Source organism: Myotis nattereri (genome assembly GCF_964212035.1).
Source record: "Myotis nattereri genome assembly, chromosome: 10".
NCBI lineage: Eukaryota > Metazoa > Chordata > Mammalia > Chiroptera > Vespertilionidae > Myotis > Myotis nattereri.
The window spans coordinates 43,702,558-43,718,577 of NC_138085.1; the positions used below are offsets into that span (position 1 = coordinate 43,702,558).

The 16,020-nt window shown below is 42.4% G+C and overlaps 1 protein-coding gene across 1 annotated transcript; it reads left to right on the plus strand.

Moving 5' to 3' along the window:
* Positions 1–9,600: 9,600 nt before the first annotated feature.
* Positions 9,601–12,298, plus strand: FBXO48 (F-box protein 48; the record flags this gene model as incomplete). The annotated part of the gene is given in 3 exon segments (XM_081101200.1): positions 9,601–9,686; positions 9,688–9,904; positions 10,398–12,298. Coding segments are annotated over 3 exon segments (486 nt in total). The 3' UTR covers positions 10,581–12,298.
* Positions 12,299–16,020: the final 3,722 nt, after the last annotated feature.

Here is a 16,020-nt window from a genome sequence, read left to right on the forward strand (position 1 = left end):
TCCTCTCTGAAATCAACAGAAATGTATATTATTTTTAAAAAAAGAGAGAGAGAAAGGACAACTTTGAGAAAATATACTTGATTTTGGCCAAGTATATGGCTCTAGGCAGACTCCAATTTACAAATAAGCTTACAAAGGTTATTAGTATGCTGGAGGTGAAGCAGTTTTTTAAAATTTGTGAATATACTTTTCCATAAGAATTACAGGGTAAATGGTCAGGTTATCAGGCTATCTCACAAATACCTACTTAATCCACAATGCTGATGAAATGTGTATCATTTTTAAAGTAAAATCCAATACTTTCTGATCTCCTAATTAAAGGTTGCTGAATTGTTAGCCAATATGATGGAAATGTGCTGACTTGCTCCTGTTGAAATTTCAACTCACCTAACCTGTTTGGCTTGCAATGCAGCTTGCAGAGTGAATGCTATACAAGTGTAAGAACATCATCTACATCATCAATATATTATGACAGAGACAACATAGTGAGTAAATGCATAAGAAAAGTTTAGGAGGACAAACTGCATTTAAATCCTCATTTGAGACTTTAGTAAATTAAAGTTTCTTAATTGTTACTTATTTAGTTCAGTTCAGCAGACCTTTCTTAAAGACCTATTCTGTGCCAAGCATCCTTCAGAGTGTGTCTAGAAGTGGTGTTGAACTCCGGTTCCATAACAGAATCATCTTCAAAGCTTAAAAAACACAGATATCCAGAAACCACCTACAGAATCAAGTTACCAGAGAAAGGAGTTTGTACAGAAATATGAAGGCATATGAAAAAAAGGCAGATGATAATTTTTATATACATAAGAAAAGTAATTCACTACACACCTACCAGAAGGCCCAAAGCCAAAACACTGACGATACCAAACTCTGATGAAGATTTGGGTTGGAACTCTCATTCATTGCTGGTAGAAATGCAAATAGTATAGCCACTTTGGAAGACAGTTGGCCATTTCTTACAAAACTAAACACATTCTTACCATACAATCCTGTGCATAGATGTTTAAAACAGCTTTAGTCATAACTGTCAAACTTGGAAGTAACCAAGATGTCCTTCAGTAGGTAAATGGATAAACTATAGAACATCCAGACAATGGAATATTACTCATCATTAAAAAGCCATGAAAAGCTTTGGAATCTTATTACTAAGTAAAAGAAGCCAATCTGAAAAGTCCACATATGCATACTGCATGATTCCAATGATAGGATATTCTGCAAAAGGTATAACTACAGAGACAGTGAAAAGTTCAATAGTTGCCAGGGCCTGGGAGGGAAAGGAAGGATGAATCGACAGCCCACAGAGAATTCTCCAGAGTCCCAGAGGTCCTCAAACTACGGCCTGCGGGCCACATGTGGCCCGCCGAAAACATTTATCTGGCCTGCTGGGTGTTTTTGCTGCCACTGCCTGTCCTGCTTAGCAGCCAACTCATCCCGGGCCCGCAGTGTGCATGTGTGAAATGTCTGAGGGACAGTGAACTGGCCCCCTGTTTAAAAGTTTGAGGACCCCTGCTCCAGACAGTGAAACTATTCTGTGTGGTACTACAATGGTGGATACATGTCATTACACATTTGTCAAAACCCATAGAATGTACACAAAGACTGAACCCCACTGTAAACTATGGACTTTCGGTGATAATGACATGTCAATATAAGTTTATAGAACATACCATGGTCGGACAGGATGTTGATAGTGGGGGAGGCTGCAGATGGCGGTGGGGGGCAGAGGTAGATGGGACTCTGTACTTTCAACTCAATTCTGCCTAAAACTGCTTTACAAAACAAAGCCTTTACAAAAAGAGAAAGAAAACTAATAAATGCTATGAAAGTAATCTCTGTAAAAAGTTAAATGGGATCATTGTTGTAATGATTATCCCACAATTCTAGTCAGCACTTATCCAATTATCCAATACTAGAGGCCCAGTGCACGAAATTCATGTGGGTTTTGGGGGAGGGGCTCTCAGCCAGGCCTCCACCCTCTTGCAATCTGGGACCTCTTGAAGGATGTCCAACTACAGGTTTAGGCCAGATCCTTAGAGGCGGTCAGACATCCCTCTCGCAATCTTGGACTGCTGGCTCCTAACCCTTTGCCTGGCTCCTAACTGCTCGTCAGCCAGCCTGATTGCCCCTAACCACTCGCCTTCCTGCCTGATTGCCCCTAACCACTCGCCTTCCTGCCTGATCACCCCTAACCACTGACCCACCTGCCTGATGGCCACTAACCACCTCTGCCTGCCTGCCTGATTGCCCCTAACCCCTCTGCCTGTCTGCCTGATTGCCCCTAACCACTCACCTGCCTGCGTGATCACCCCTAACCCCTCTGTGTGCCTGCTGATCAACCCTAACCACTCGCCTGCCTGCCTGAGCACCCCTAACCTCCTCTGTCTGCCTGCCTGATTGCCCCTCACCGCCTCTGCCATGGCTTCGTCCAGAAGGACCTCTGGAATGACATCTGGAAGGTCGTTTGGCTGCCTGGTCTAATTGATATATTACACTCTTATTATAATAGATCATTTCAGATAGATGTGAATTTACAATTAACTTCCTGAGTTTTTCCACTTAAAACTAAGTCTTTGCTCTCTCATACTACCAAAAAAAAAAAAAAAAAAGGAAAAAATAAACCCCACCTTACTGGAATTGCTATTGTTTGAAAAAGCAACCCTCATATTGAGTGTTAACCACTACAGAGAAGAAATACATGTGTCTGTCAGCTCCCAAATCTTAAAAACCACAGATGATTTGTTAGTTCTTCAAATTTTCCCTTCAATGCATTTAGGATATTGTTCATAGGCACTTCTAATGCCTGCCAAAATTGGCAATAGAATCCTATCACTGGATTTTGCTTTGAAAAGGAAAAGCAAAATCCAAACCAGATAATTGACTTTCTACTCCTTACCATTTTCAAATACAGAAGCCAAATAGGCTCATCTTACCTAATAATAGACAAACATGCGAATTGACTGTACCTTCGCTATGCCTTAAGCCATGCCCACCAACCAATCAGAGCGACTATATGCAAATTCACCCAACCAAGATGGCGGCTGGTGGCCATGGAGCTGGAGCGAGCAGGAGGCTTGCTTGCTCCAGTGATGGAGGAAGCCAGCCTGCCGCCTGCACTGAGCTCCACTCAAAAGCAACAAAGTTTCAATTACAGAAGGTAAATAAACCCTAGATACCTGCTTCCAGTTGCCATGGCCATGGAGCTGGAGCGAATAAAAAAAAAGGAAAGGCTGGGAGCTTCAGTTGCCAGTGGGCTTGGTCAGTCTGAAAACAGCCCTCAGCCCCTCACCCAGGCTGTCCAGGCACCCCAGTGGGGACCCCTACCCTGAAGGTGGTTTGGGCAGCCTAAAAACGGCCCTCAGCACCTCACCCAGGTTGGCCAGGCACCCCAGTGGGGACCCCCACCCTAAAGGGGGTTTAGGCAGCCTGAAAACAGCCATAAGCCCCTCACCCAGGCTGGCCAGGCACCCCAGTGGGGACCTCCATCCTGAAGGGGGTTTGGGCAGCCTGCAAACAGCCATCAGCCCCTCACCCAGGCTGGCCAGGCACCCCAGCAGGTCCCCCACCCTGATCCAGGGCACCCTTCAGGGCAAACCAGTCAGCCCCACCCATGCACCAGGCCTCTATTCTATATAATAAAAGGGTAATATGCAAACTGACCCTAATAGCAGAAAGACTGGGAATGACTGGTCACTATGACACACACTGACCACCAGGGGGCAGACGCTCAATGCAGGAGCTGCCCCCTTGTGGTCAGTATGCTCACACAGGCGGAGCTCTGTTCAGCCACAAGCCAGGCTGACGGCTTCCAGCACAGCGGTGGTGGTGGGAGCCTCTCCCATATCCTCAGCAGCGCTAAAGATGTCCAACAGCAGCTTAGGTCTGCTCCCCGGTGGCAAGTGGACATCCCCTGAGGGCTGCAGGGCTGCCAGAGGGATGTCTGACTGCCAGCTTGGACCCAATCCCCCAGGGAGCGGGCCTAAGCCAGCAGGTGGACATCCTCCAAGGGGTCCCAGACTGCAAGAGAGCATAGGCCGGGCTGAGGGAACCCCCCAAGTGCACAAATTTTTGTGCACCAGGCCTCTAGTATCACAATAACAAATCTGGAACACAAAAGATCAAACTACAAATGGTGAAAGGGTCTGCAACTTACATGTTTATAAAACACAGGCCTAAAACTCACCCATCTTTTAACTAGATCCATAGAACTCTGCATTGATGATATAATTTGTTAAGCACATCAAAACTCATTAGTCACCAGTCAAAAGATCTAGATGAAGCATATACTCTGCTAAGTTCCTAACTTAGATATAGATAAAGATATACATAGAGGGAGAGAGGGAGAGAGAAAGGGATAGAGGGAGAGATAGAAATAGAAAAGAAGGAAGAGGAGAGAAAAGGGTAGGTAGAGGACAAACATCCCAGGCAGTTCCTTCAAATGTTTGTACAGCTTAATAAATTGTGGCAAAAAGTATCAATGTTATTTAAACATTTAAGTAATGACTTGCCAGGTAAAAAAACTAAAAATAAACAACAGGTGAATTTCAACTTTCTTACTTAACCTTACTAAACACACACACACACACACATACACACACACACACCCCTTTAGGACTAACTTCCTTCTCACTTTTCCTGCTTGGAGAAGGGTTCTAGGGCTAATACCAATGGTTCCATTTAGACACTGGAGGTTAACCAGGATAACAGTCCATACCCATTACTCCCTGGCATTAGCTCACTGGCACAGGTTTGTCTCCACCGTCCAAGAGAAAACTAGAGGGCATCAACCCATGTCTCATATTTGGATGCCCCACAGTGCTAGAGTCTACAAAATGTGTTGCACAAAGTGGGAACTAAAAAAGAAATGTTGACGATTAAGAAACATGCATGTACATATTTAGAAGGAGAGCTACAAAATTTTTAAATAACCGATCTACAACTCAATTTTCTCATCTGAACAATAAGGATAAAAAGAGCACTAACTCCCATGGTTTTGAAAAGATTACAGAACTTGGTATGCCTGCACCACTACACTCCCCATAAGGGTTAGCTACTGAAAGACTATTCCGATAAAAGTGAGGCCATCAGTCACACAAAAGAGGCCAAAAACTTAAATTATTCTAGAAAAGATAAATTCAGGGGTTGGCAAACTTTTTTTCTATAATGAGCCAGATACTAGTGTAAATATTGTGGTTTGTCAAGTCAAGAGGCAATAACCACTGCCCTTGGAGCAATTCTTCCCCCTGAAAGGCTAACAGGTTCTTTGTTTGATTACATTTTCCACTTTAAAACTTAAAGTTCTTAGGACGCAGGCCCATTCCAAAACAGGCTGGATTTGGACCCAGGGCCACAGTCTGCCGACCATCGGATGAGATGATAATGATGATAACTCAAGTCCGTGCTTTTTAAAGGCAACATAAGGGAAACGTGTGTGAGTGGATTCAAGTTGAGTGAAAAACGCGCTGCCGAAACTTTTAAAATCCCGACATGGCCGGCGTGGTGGGGAATAGGTTCAGGAGGGGAAGGGCGCAGAAGCGAGCGAGATCGTTCGCTGTATGGCTCTCGGCTCCGGCGGAGCCCTCGCACACTTACTCCCAGCAGCGGCCCGCGGCCGATCACCGTCTCCCCGGGCGCCAGGGCCACCCGGGGGCCGCCGTCCCGCGGCTGCAGCTCAAAGCCCCGGGACATGGCGGCGAGGATCAGGCCCCTCCGCAAGGAGATGGTCCCCGCAGCCGTTTCCGCCTTCCAGGGACACGCACGGAGCCTGGACAGCCCACCCCGTCCCCCGGGAAAACGCAGTGGGGGAGCTGGAATTGGCCGGGGTGTGTCAAGTTCTCCCGCATCTGGCGCCCGAGCGACGTGGCCCAGGTGGGGACGGAGAGACTCGTTCCGATTCTTGCCTTGCCAATCGGACCAGTGACGCAATCGAGGATTCCCCCTCCGCCTGTACTCCAAATACTATTTAAAACCCCGGGTGAGCCCGTCCCCTTGCCCCTCCCACTGCCCACCGCCCACCTGGCTGGGAGGACTCCTGATCTCGTAGCCCGTCGCGCTGTCCTTCTCCTGCCTGGCCCAGCGGAGACGCCCTAGTAAAACTACAGATCCCAAAAGGCAATGCGCGCTCCTCTACGCCAACGCGAAATGAGAGTCGGCAAGGACGGGCTAGAGTGGGCGGGGCCAGGGGGACTCAGGGATGGGATTCTGTGGCCAGAGGATTTAAACCGCTGGAGGAGAAGCCGGCACCTTCCAGCAGGTAAGGTCATTCCTTCCCGTCCAGCCAGCATCCGGCCGGCTGTCTAGGGGACGTGGCCCCTGCGCCAGCGCCGCCTCCGCTCAGCGCCGCAGAGCTGAAGTGACAGCCGGTGCTCAGAGCTGTTATTGTCAGCTGTGTTCTTTGAGCTGTCAGCTGCAGCCTGCGTGGGGCACGCAAAAAGGGGGGCTCAGAGGGAACGCGAGGTCACTTCTTCCGACTTACGGGGTCTGGACAGGGTGGGGGGCTTCCCGAGGGCCGGGAGGCGTCCGCGGCCAGGTCTGTCCTGCCTCCGGATCCATCTCCGTCCGAGTGACACCTGAACGGGGGCGAGCCCTTCCCTAACTCCAGAGGTAATTCGGAAGTTTGGTTCGTAAAGAACAGGCAGAAAGGGGATAGTTTTCTAGGCATCCAGGCAAAACCGGACTCATAAGAAAGATGTCTAGTGGGATTTTAGGAACCTCACAAATTCAAAAGCCTTCTTCTGCCTCCTGTGGAGTAACTAATGAGAAGGCGCATTTTATTCCCCAGTGAGAACCTGGAAGTAGTAACAAATAGCAGTGTTCTCCTAATATGAGATTCTTTTCAAGAATATGGTAATTTGGCTTTGGTTTGTATTGATGATGAGACGGGAGGGGTGGTGCATGGCAAAAACTTGGGGATGACTCATAAATCTTGTTTTTACCTCTTTGGTTTTTTTACTTCCCCAAAGCCTCAAGAGGAAGTCCTCTGTTGAAACAGGCATTAAAACTCTCGCCAGCATAGTTACTTTGGATTATAAACAACCAACTGAACTGGAGCAGCTGTGGCCTTGGTACGTCCAGAACATGTAGGTGAATAGTTCATTTGGAAATGGGGAATTGTCATGAGCTAAGTTAAAGAAATATTTAGCTGTATCTCAAACTCCTCCAACACCATCAATCCCTATTATACAAGTAAGTGCTAAATGAAATAAACTAATTTTAAGTAAGTATAAGCTGTCTTCATATGCAAAAATAGCTCCATGCTTTCAACTGATTTTGGAAGCCTGCACCGTGCACCTCAGGTAAATTAGCCAAAATTGGACTTTTTTTTCAGCTAGGAAAAAAAAAATACTTTATGCATTAGCTTAACTTATAATTACATTTATACAGGACACTTTCAATATAGTAATTGGTAGAAATAAAGGTACAAGATTAGTTTTTGTGTATTTATTTATTTTCAATATTTTATTGAATTTATTGGGGTGACATTGGTCAAGAAAATTATATAGGTTCCAGGGGTACAATTCTATAATATATTATCTGTATATGGTATTGTGAGTTCACCACCCAATCAGTAGTTACATGCTGTACCTAACTGAATAATAAACATTATAGTGGTTGGTCACTGGTGCTTGATTGCCTCAGTGATTATTATCCTTGGTTTATAATTAATTGTGCAAGTAGGATAGCTTCATGAGGCCATTTCTAAAACACTCATCTTATCATGGAATTGAATATTTGAGACTTTGTGTCATTGTAACCCTGACCTCAACCTCTTATCCATTTCAGATAGTATCTGTGTTTAATGTGAGCACCTACCCATTAGGTACAAGTTGATAAACAATCCTATCTAATAATAGAGAAACATGATAATTAACCGTAACTTCGCTACCCTTCCCATTGGCTAATTAGGGTGATATGCAAATTAACTGCCAACCAAGATGGCAGCCAGCAGCCAGGCAGCTGAAGCGAACAGGAGGCTTGCTTGCTCCAGTGATGGAGGAAGCCAAGGTTCCCCGCCTGCCGCTGCCGGCCTCTGAGCTGCAGTCTAAGAAACAATGTTGCAATTATAGAAGCTAAACAAACCCCAGAAATCTGCTTTCAGCCAGCCAGCCTCGGAGCTGGAGCCACAACAGTGTTTCAATTATAGAAGGTAAATAAATCCAGATACCTGCTTTCAGCAGCCAAGGTCTCAGAGCTGGAGCCAAGCCTCAGAGCTAAAGCCGGCTCTCAGTTCCAGTGACAGCCATAGAAGGTAAATAAATCCCAGAATAAATTAAAACAAAACAAAACAAAACAAAAAAAACAGAAAAAAAGGAGCGGTTGGGAGCTTCAGTCACCCGCTAGCCTGAAAACGGCCCTCAGCCCCTCACCCAGACTGGCCAGGCACCCCAGTGGGGACCCCCACCCTGAAGTGGGTGTGACCAGCTGCAAACAGCCATCATCCCCTCACCCAGGCTTGCCAGGCACCCAAGTGGGACCCCCACCCTGATCCAGGACACCCTTCAGGGCAAACCAGCCAGCCCACACCCATGCACCAGACCTCTATCCTATATAGTAAAAGGGTAATATGCAAACTGACCCTAACAGCAGAAGGACTGGGAATGACTGGTCACTATGACACACACTAACCACAACGGGGCAGACGCTCAATGCAGGAGCTGCCCTCTGGTGGTCAGGGCGCTCTCACATGGAAGGAGCTCTGTTCAGCCACAAGCCAGGCTGATGGCTGCCAGTACAGCGGTGGTGGTGGGAGCCTCTCCTGCCTCCTCAGCAGCACTAAGGATGTCTGACTGCAGTTTAGGCCTGCTCCCCTCTGGCAAGTGGACATCCCCCAAGGGCTGCCGGGCTCCCAGAGGGATGTCTGATTGCCATCTTAGGCCCAATCCCCCAGGGAGCGGGCCTAAGCCAGCAGGTGGTCATCCCCTGAGGGGTCGCAGACTGCGAGAGGGCACAGGCCAGGCTGAGGGACCCCCTTTCCCCCTCCCAAGTGCACAAATTTTTGTGCACCGGGCCTCTAGTTCTTATATAAACTGCTAAATGTCCATCAGGTTTATGATGAAGTTGCAAATTGTAGGTGAAGACCTTAATGACAAGGCATCAGTTCCCACAGACAGTGAGTATTCAGGAGCTTAATAGAATTGAATCCTACACATTTTTGAAGCTATTTTCAACAAGTAGTTGGAATGTGTTCTCACAATAGGCATTTCTACTAAACTCAATAAATCATAGTCTTTTTTAAGATAATGTTCTTTGGGAGCAAGCAGAAAGACACATGTTACTAGCAAACCCATTTACTAACAATATTAAAAAGAAGAAGAGAAGTAACATTTGTCCAGTATCCCCAGTGTGCAATTCAGATGTGAAACTAGATGATTCACACGTTTTCCTTGTTAATCCTAGCGAGGACATACACGTGAAGACCATTATTGACCTCATTTTACAGATTGAAAAGCTCAAGTCAAGGAAGTTAAAGTTTTTAAAATCATGCCCAAACAGTTACCTGGCTCAGAGTGGGACCCATAGTCTGAACTGAAGAGACTGAATAAGTTTAAACTCTCTGCCTTTTAGATTACCTATGCGGATAATTAACTAAAACATCAAGCTATGCAGAATAACTTCAAGAGGAACCATAATTCAAGAGTTTCTGATATAGACTTGAACTCTGTGGATACTGAGAAGGAAAAAAATGAATCAAAATAACTTTTTTATGTGGCTGCCTCAAGAAGTTACTTTATACATATTCAGTCAGCTGGACATTCAGAGTTTGTGCAGGGCTTCAATGACATGCACGAGCTGGTTTGCCACAATAAGAAACAGTGACCGCTTATGGAAACCTCATTGCTTGGCTGTACGAGCTGTGTGCAGAAGAGAAGTAGATGATGATCGGAAAAGCGGTTATTCCTGGAGGGTAAGTATAATTTTTGTGGTCTGCAGTATTCTTAAGTACACGGTGGTAGGTGTGAACCAAACTCTGCTTTCTGCTTGGATGAGGTAGGATTCCATATACAGAATGACATTCAAGTGTGTTTGTTGACTTTTGAACTTAAAGTTGAATTATTATTCTTTTCCTGCAAACCATACTATCTCCCATCCATCCTTTAACATTTTCTCAATCTTAAATTAAGGCATTTTCCTCTGTTAACCAGAAGGAAAGTGGCTACTTCTTTTTACTTCTTATTATCCAAAACCCCCAGCAAACTCTATGGTTCACACTTTATATATATATATATATATATATACACACACACACACACACAAATTTAGTAGTATATGTGTATATCAATGTAAAAATTTAATCTTCTTTTCAGCCCTGTCAATCAGCTTCTCTGGTTTCAAACAAACTCATCTCACCAGGCAGCAACCTACTACCTTCTGTGATGCTGCTGCTTTGCCTCTTTCAGGACATACTACTGAGGAATTACCAGAAGAGTCAAGTGAAACTTGGATGGCTAAGTGGCAGATATAGCAACATATGTTCTCCTATTAGCCTACCAGAAACAATCATGTGCCCAATGGATGCAGAAACGTGGGGGGAAATTCTAGAAGCAGAACTGAAAAGACCAAATCACAAACAGATTTCATAACTGTGATAATTTAAACCTAAAATGACTCTTAGGTTGCAAAAGGTATCTCTTTACCCATTCTTTTGTTGTTGTTGTTATGTGCCTTTTAAAATATTTAACATTTAAAAATAGAAAATATTGTAAAAGTAAAGCTTTGTTTTTACTTGGCACTTTAGTAAAAAATATTTTTCTGGTTTTAATGTAATGTGAAAAATCATGAAATTTTTTTTATATAAGAAATGATGTACCAGTAGAGTAATTCCGAAATGTATTGTTTCATGTATTTGTGTCAGTATATTGTGGTACTTGAATGATAAGAGAGTTTGGCATTTTCTGATTAATAATAATTCAAAAATTCAGGATACCATTTGAAGAAGCTGTCTTAGAGATCATTGAATAGTAGTCATAACTAGGCTCATGGGAAGATAACCTAAATTAAATTAACAGCAATATGTTTAAATGTATAGTAAATTTATATTTCAATAACTTTAAGTTTTCCATTTCAGTGAAATCAGATTGAACTGATAAACATTGAAACCATTATAAAATGTGCTAGGTTTGTGGTTTAGTTTCAAATCAATCTGACCATGGGGCTAAAACTTGTTCTGAGACTGAAAAGTTATGGAAAATATTCAGAATGCTTAACTACCACCAGAACTGCCATTCTATTTTTCTTAGCAAAGCTCTCTTTCTGCCCATCTTATAGCACCATCTAGTGTTTTACTCATAGATAACTAAGACAAAGGACAGCTCCTTTTTGTTTTCTCCACATGTAAAAGAAAAATATTGTTTCAGAGAACCCTAAATACCTGACTTTGTTAAAGTTTATAGCTTTCCAGTAACCTTTAATTTAATGTTTGTTCTCTTTTTCTTAAAAGTAGGTGCCATGGTATACACTCTACCAAGATTGTTCATTCTGAATCTGTGGCCAGCACCATAGTAGAAGGTGTCTGTCTACAAAAGATTTTAGTTAGGATGGGGTTTTCTTCTTACACTGTGCTCTATAGCATGAAAAATAAGGATCCAGGAAACCAGTGTTTAACAAATAGGCAAATATCAGAAAGATGCCCCATTCTCTACAAATTCTCTTTGTTGAATCAAGCAGGGGATGAGTGCTTGTCTCTTATGGTCTTCTTAGAGTTGGAAGGGGCCTTAAAGATCAGGCAGTCCAATCTCTAAGACTATTTGGCAACCCCCTCTTTAGGAATGTGTTTCCTATCACCCCCTCCCCCATTCATTCTTTTCTTGGCAACCTCTTTTGTAAAACTTATCATCTTGATCTGGACACCATCCCTAACTTCTACCATTCTGGATTAAGTGGCCCTCTGAAGGTTCCCCACAGTTCTTTGTGCATGCCATTCTCAAGGCTGCCACACTACATTAAATTTGTCTGTTTATCTGTCTGTCTCCCCCTTTAAACTGTGAGCTTTTTGATGGCAGGGACCATTTATTTATTTTTGTGTTCCCAAAGCCTGGAACATAGTAGGTATTCCATAAAAAATATTAAATTATTTGTGTGTTATTTATTTTAATTCTACCCAGAATATATAATAAAAACAATTTACTATTATTGTTAGTAGACAAGTATTGAAATGCAATGTAAAATTCATAAGATATATGGTATGCTTGATATTAATGCTAATATATGAATAATTGTTTTGGTATGCTCTAAAGTTGTAAGAGAAAAATCAGAAAGTAGAAATATTCTGGTGTTTTTTTTTAATAAACACTTGAAAATACACTTCACCCAAATGTATCACTTACTACTTTTAATTATTGGGTCACCCCTATCAATTTTAAGTTTTTGTTTTTGTAGTATTATTGCATTTCCGTAATTCTCGGTGTGATAACTTATGAGCTATGATCTCAGTCTACACTGAAAGGGAAGTTTTGGACCTCAAAGATAAATTTTATGGGATGGGCTTAGAATGAAGTGTACATTTATCAGACCGAGCCATTAGCATTTGAAAACATGAGTGGGTGGAGTAATGTGGGAGGAGTGCTCTTAATCCTTATATAGAAAAAATAACATGTTAAATATACACAGTTTGTAAAAGAGAAAAGATTATTGGAATTTCCAATGTTTTTAAGTATTTAATCAGTTCAATATCTACTTTTTTTAAAAATTTAGAAACCTTTTTTTAATTGCTTCTAGCTTATAACCCAACCTTAGACCAGGACATAATCATCAATAAAATCTATATGAATATAAACTTTACACCTTAGAATAGTCACATATATACAAGGCTAATTAGAAAAATATAACCCCTAACCACTTTATCTTTGTTTTGACTTTATATATCTTCTCTCCAAAACTTCAAATGCATAATAATATTAACAAAAATAAGAATAATAAGATGGAGGACTATGCCTTTTTATTTAGAGTACAGTTGAAAGACCAAAGGTCAAATGGATAGAAGTAGGTCAACAATAGACAAAGTTGAATTATAGTAGTTAATATTTATTGAGTGTCTACTCCACAACAAGCATTAGCTTATGTGGAGGTGCTATTACTGTATCTCTGCTTATGATTAAGGAAACAAGTTAGCAAACAATCTATTTAATTCATTACCATTCCCCAGTAACCTATAAGAGTATGTAACAGTAGATGCTAAACAAATTTGTATTGAATGAATTAAAAACTTATCTGAGAATGAGTAACTCAAATGGAAGACCCAAGGATGTTCCTCCAACTTTTTATTTTGAAAAATTTCAAACCTGCAGAAAAGTAAAATTATATGACAAAAAATTTTATGTATACCTTTTACCTAGATATGCCAGTTATTAACATTTCCACATTGGTTTTATTAATTTTGCTGAAGTGTTTGAAAATAAGATGAAGATGTGACGATACTTTATCCCTAAATATTTCAGCATCTTCTAAGAATAAGTGTACTCTGCTGCATATAATATCATTATCACATCAAAAATTTTATATTAATTCAATAATATCTCATTTATAATCCATACCTAAATTTCCCCAATGGCCCCCCAAAATAGATTTTATGGATTTTTTTTTCCAATTCAGGATCCAAATAAGGTTTACATGTGCATATTGTTTTTATGTCTCTTTAATCTCTTTTTTAAAAAAAATATATTTTATTGATTTTTTACAGAGAGGAAGGGAAAAGGACAGAGAGCTAGAAACATTGATGAGAGAGAAACATCCATCAGCTGCCTCCCGCACACCCCCCACTGGGGATGCACCTGCAAGCAAGGTACACGCCCCTGACTGGAATCGAACCTGGGACCCTTGAGTCCGCAGACAGATGCTCTATCCACTGAGCCAAACTGGTCAGGGCTTGTCTCTTTAATCTCTTAACCAGAAGTATCCCCCTGCCTTTGATTTTGTTTTTCAGGATACTGTTTAAAAAGAATTCAGGCTGGTTATCTTATAGAATTTTCTATAATTGATTTGACTGGTTGTCTTTTCATGGTTTGACTCGGGTATAACATATTTAGCAACTATACCACCTAGGTGATGTGATATACTTCTTATTGCATCACATTAAGAATTAGCACATAATGTCTGATCCATGTTAGAAGGTAAGTCTGATCATTTGATTGAGATAGTAACACCAAATCTCTCCATTGAGAAAGAAATGAAAAGGGAGCCCACTATATGGGAATAGTTGGCACTGTTGGCAATGCAACATCAGATAAAGGTTTAATATCCAAAATATATAAGGAACTCATACTACTTAACAAAAGGACGATAAACAATCCAATTAAAAAATGGACAAAGGATCTAAATAGATACTTCTCCAAAGCGGACATACAGATGGCCAAGAGACATATGAAAAAAATGCTCAAAGTCACTGATCATCAGAGAGATGCAAATTAAAACGATATCACCTTGCACCTGTGAACCCTAGTGCACTGCTATTGGGAAAAGGGAACCCTAGTACACTGCTATTGGGAATGCAGACTGGTGCGGCCATTATGGAAAACACTATTGGGGTTTCCTCAAAAAAGTAAATATGGAACCACCATTTGACCCAGTGATCCCACTTCTAGGAATATATCCTAAGAAATCCAAAATACCAATCAGAAATAATGTACACACCCCTATGTTCATATGTGGTGAAGGCCTGGAGCAGGAGATAGAGATGGGTTAAACGAGATCAATTGGGGGAGTGGGGAAGGGGACATATGTAATACTTTCAACAATAAAGATTTTATTTTTTTACAATAAAGATTAAAAAATAAAAAACTGACACCACAAGTAGAAGGGGCACCATGGCACTTCCAGAATGGAGCATATTAGGAACCAGACCCAGCGCACAATTCACACGTGAGTTTGCCCGCATCCACTGAGACGTGTACTTCTGCAATGGCACCTGGTCAGACTTGCAACCAGGAGACCGGCTTCCTGGCCTCTCTCTCCCTATATAAAACTTTCCCTAAATAAAACTTGCTTTGGATCTCACTCTACTCGTTCTTAAATTCTTTCCTGCGCTAGTCAAGAGCCAGGGCAGTGCCAGCCCCCAGGATGGAACCCATTTGGTGATGCCTATATGAAGGTTTAATATATTTATCATTGAACTTCCAGAAGGAATGGGGAGAGAGAGAGGTCACCCTCAAGTTTCCCTCAGTTCAGTGGGACCTGAGGGAGATCTGACAAAGTTCCAATGCCCCATGAGAGAGCTAGAGAAGCAGCTGAGAAATAAGGTCACAGGACCCCAAAGCAGAAGCCATGGGATTGACAGCCAAAACCATGAGAGAAGCAGAGGATGCTGCAGAGTCCTTAGAGCACCCCATACCCGGAACCCTGATCCTGCCAAGAGAACAGACTGCAGATTGCCGGGAGCTGGTCCATGCTTGCTGTTTCAAGGGACCTGGCATATATGGCATACTGTTCTTAATATGTTTGCTCACCTTCTAGGCACTATGTGTTTTAACCAAGGTCTCTGAGAAAGGTTGTTTCCCCAGGTAGGGATTTTCCCCTGAAGTTAGGGAGGGAATAAAACCTCTTAACTAAGTGCCAGGTGGGTAATTAATCACTTTAACTACGAACAATCATGCTTAAGCTACATAATCTTTACTCCCTGGAATGGAGATAAGAAACGCCCTAACCTTTGAAATAGAGATTGATAGGATTGAATCAATTGGTATAAATACAGATGTAACAAGACAGCAAGAGACACAGAGAGAGAGAGAACCTAGGCACAGAACCTACACAGAACGTTCTCTAGAGACAGAAGAACTTCGCTGGAGAGAACATGGCAAAAGATCCTGGACAGAAACTGGCCTCAGAACCTAGAGACAGAACCTAGCGAGAGAACATGGCAAAAAGATCCTGGACTGAACCTGACTACAGAAATTGGCAAGAGAACCTGACTAGAACCTGGTGACTGAACCTGGCTGGAGAACCCGGACAGAATCTGGCTGGAGAACCTAGCGAGGGAACATGGCTACAGAACCTGGCTGGAGAACCTAGAGAACCTGGCTGGAGAACCTA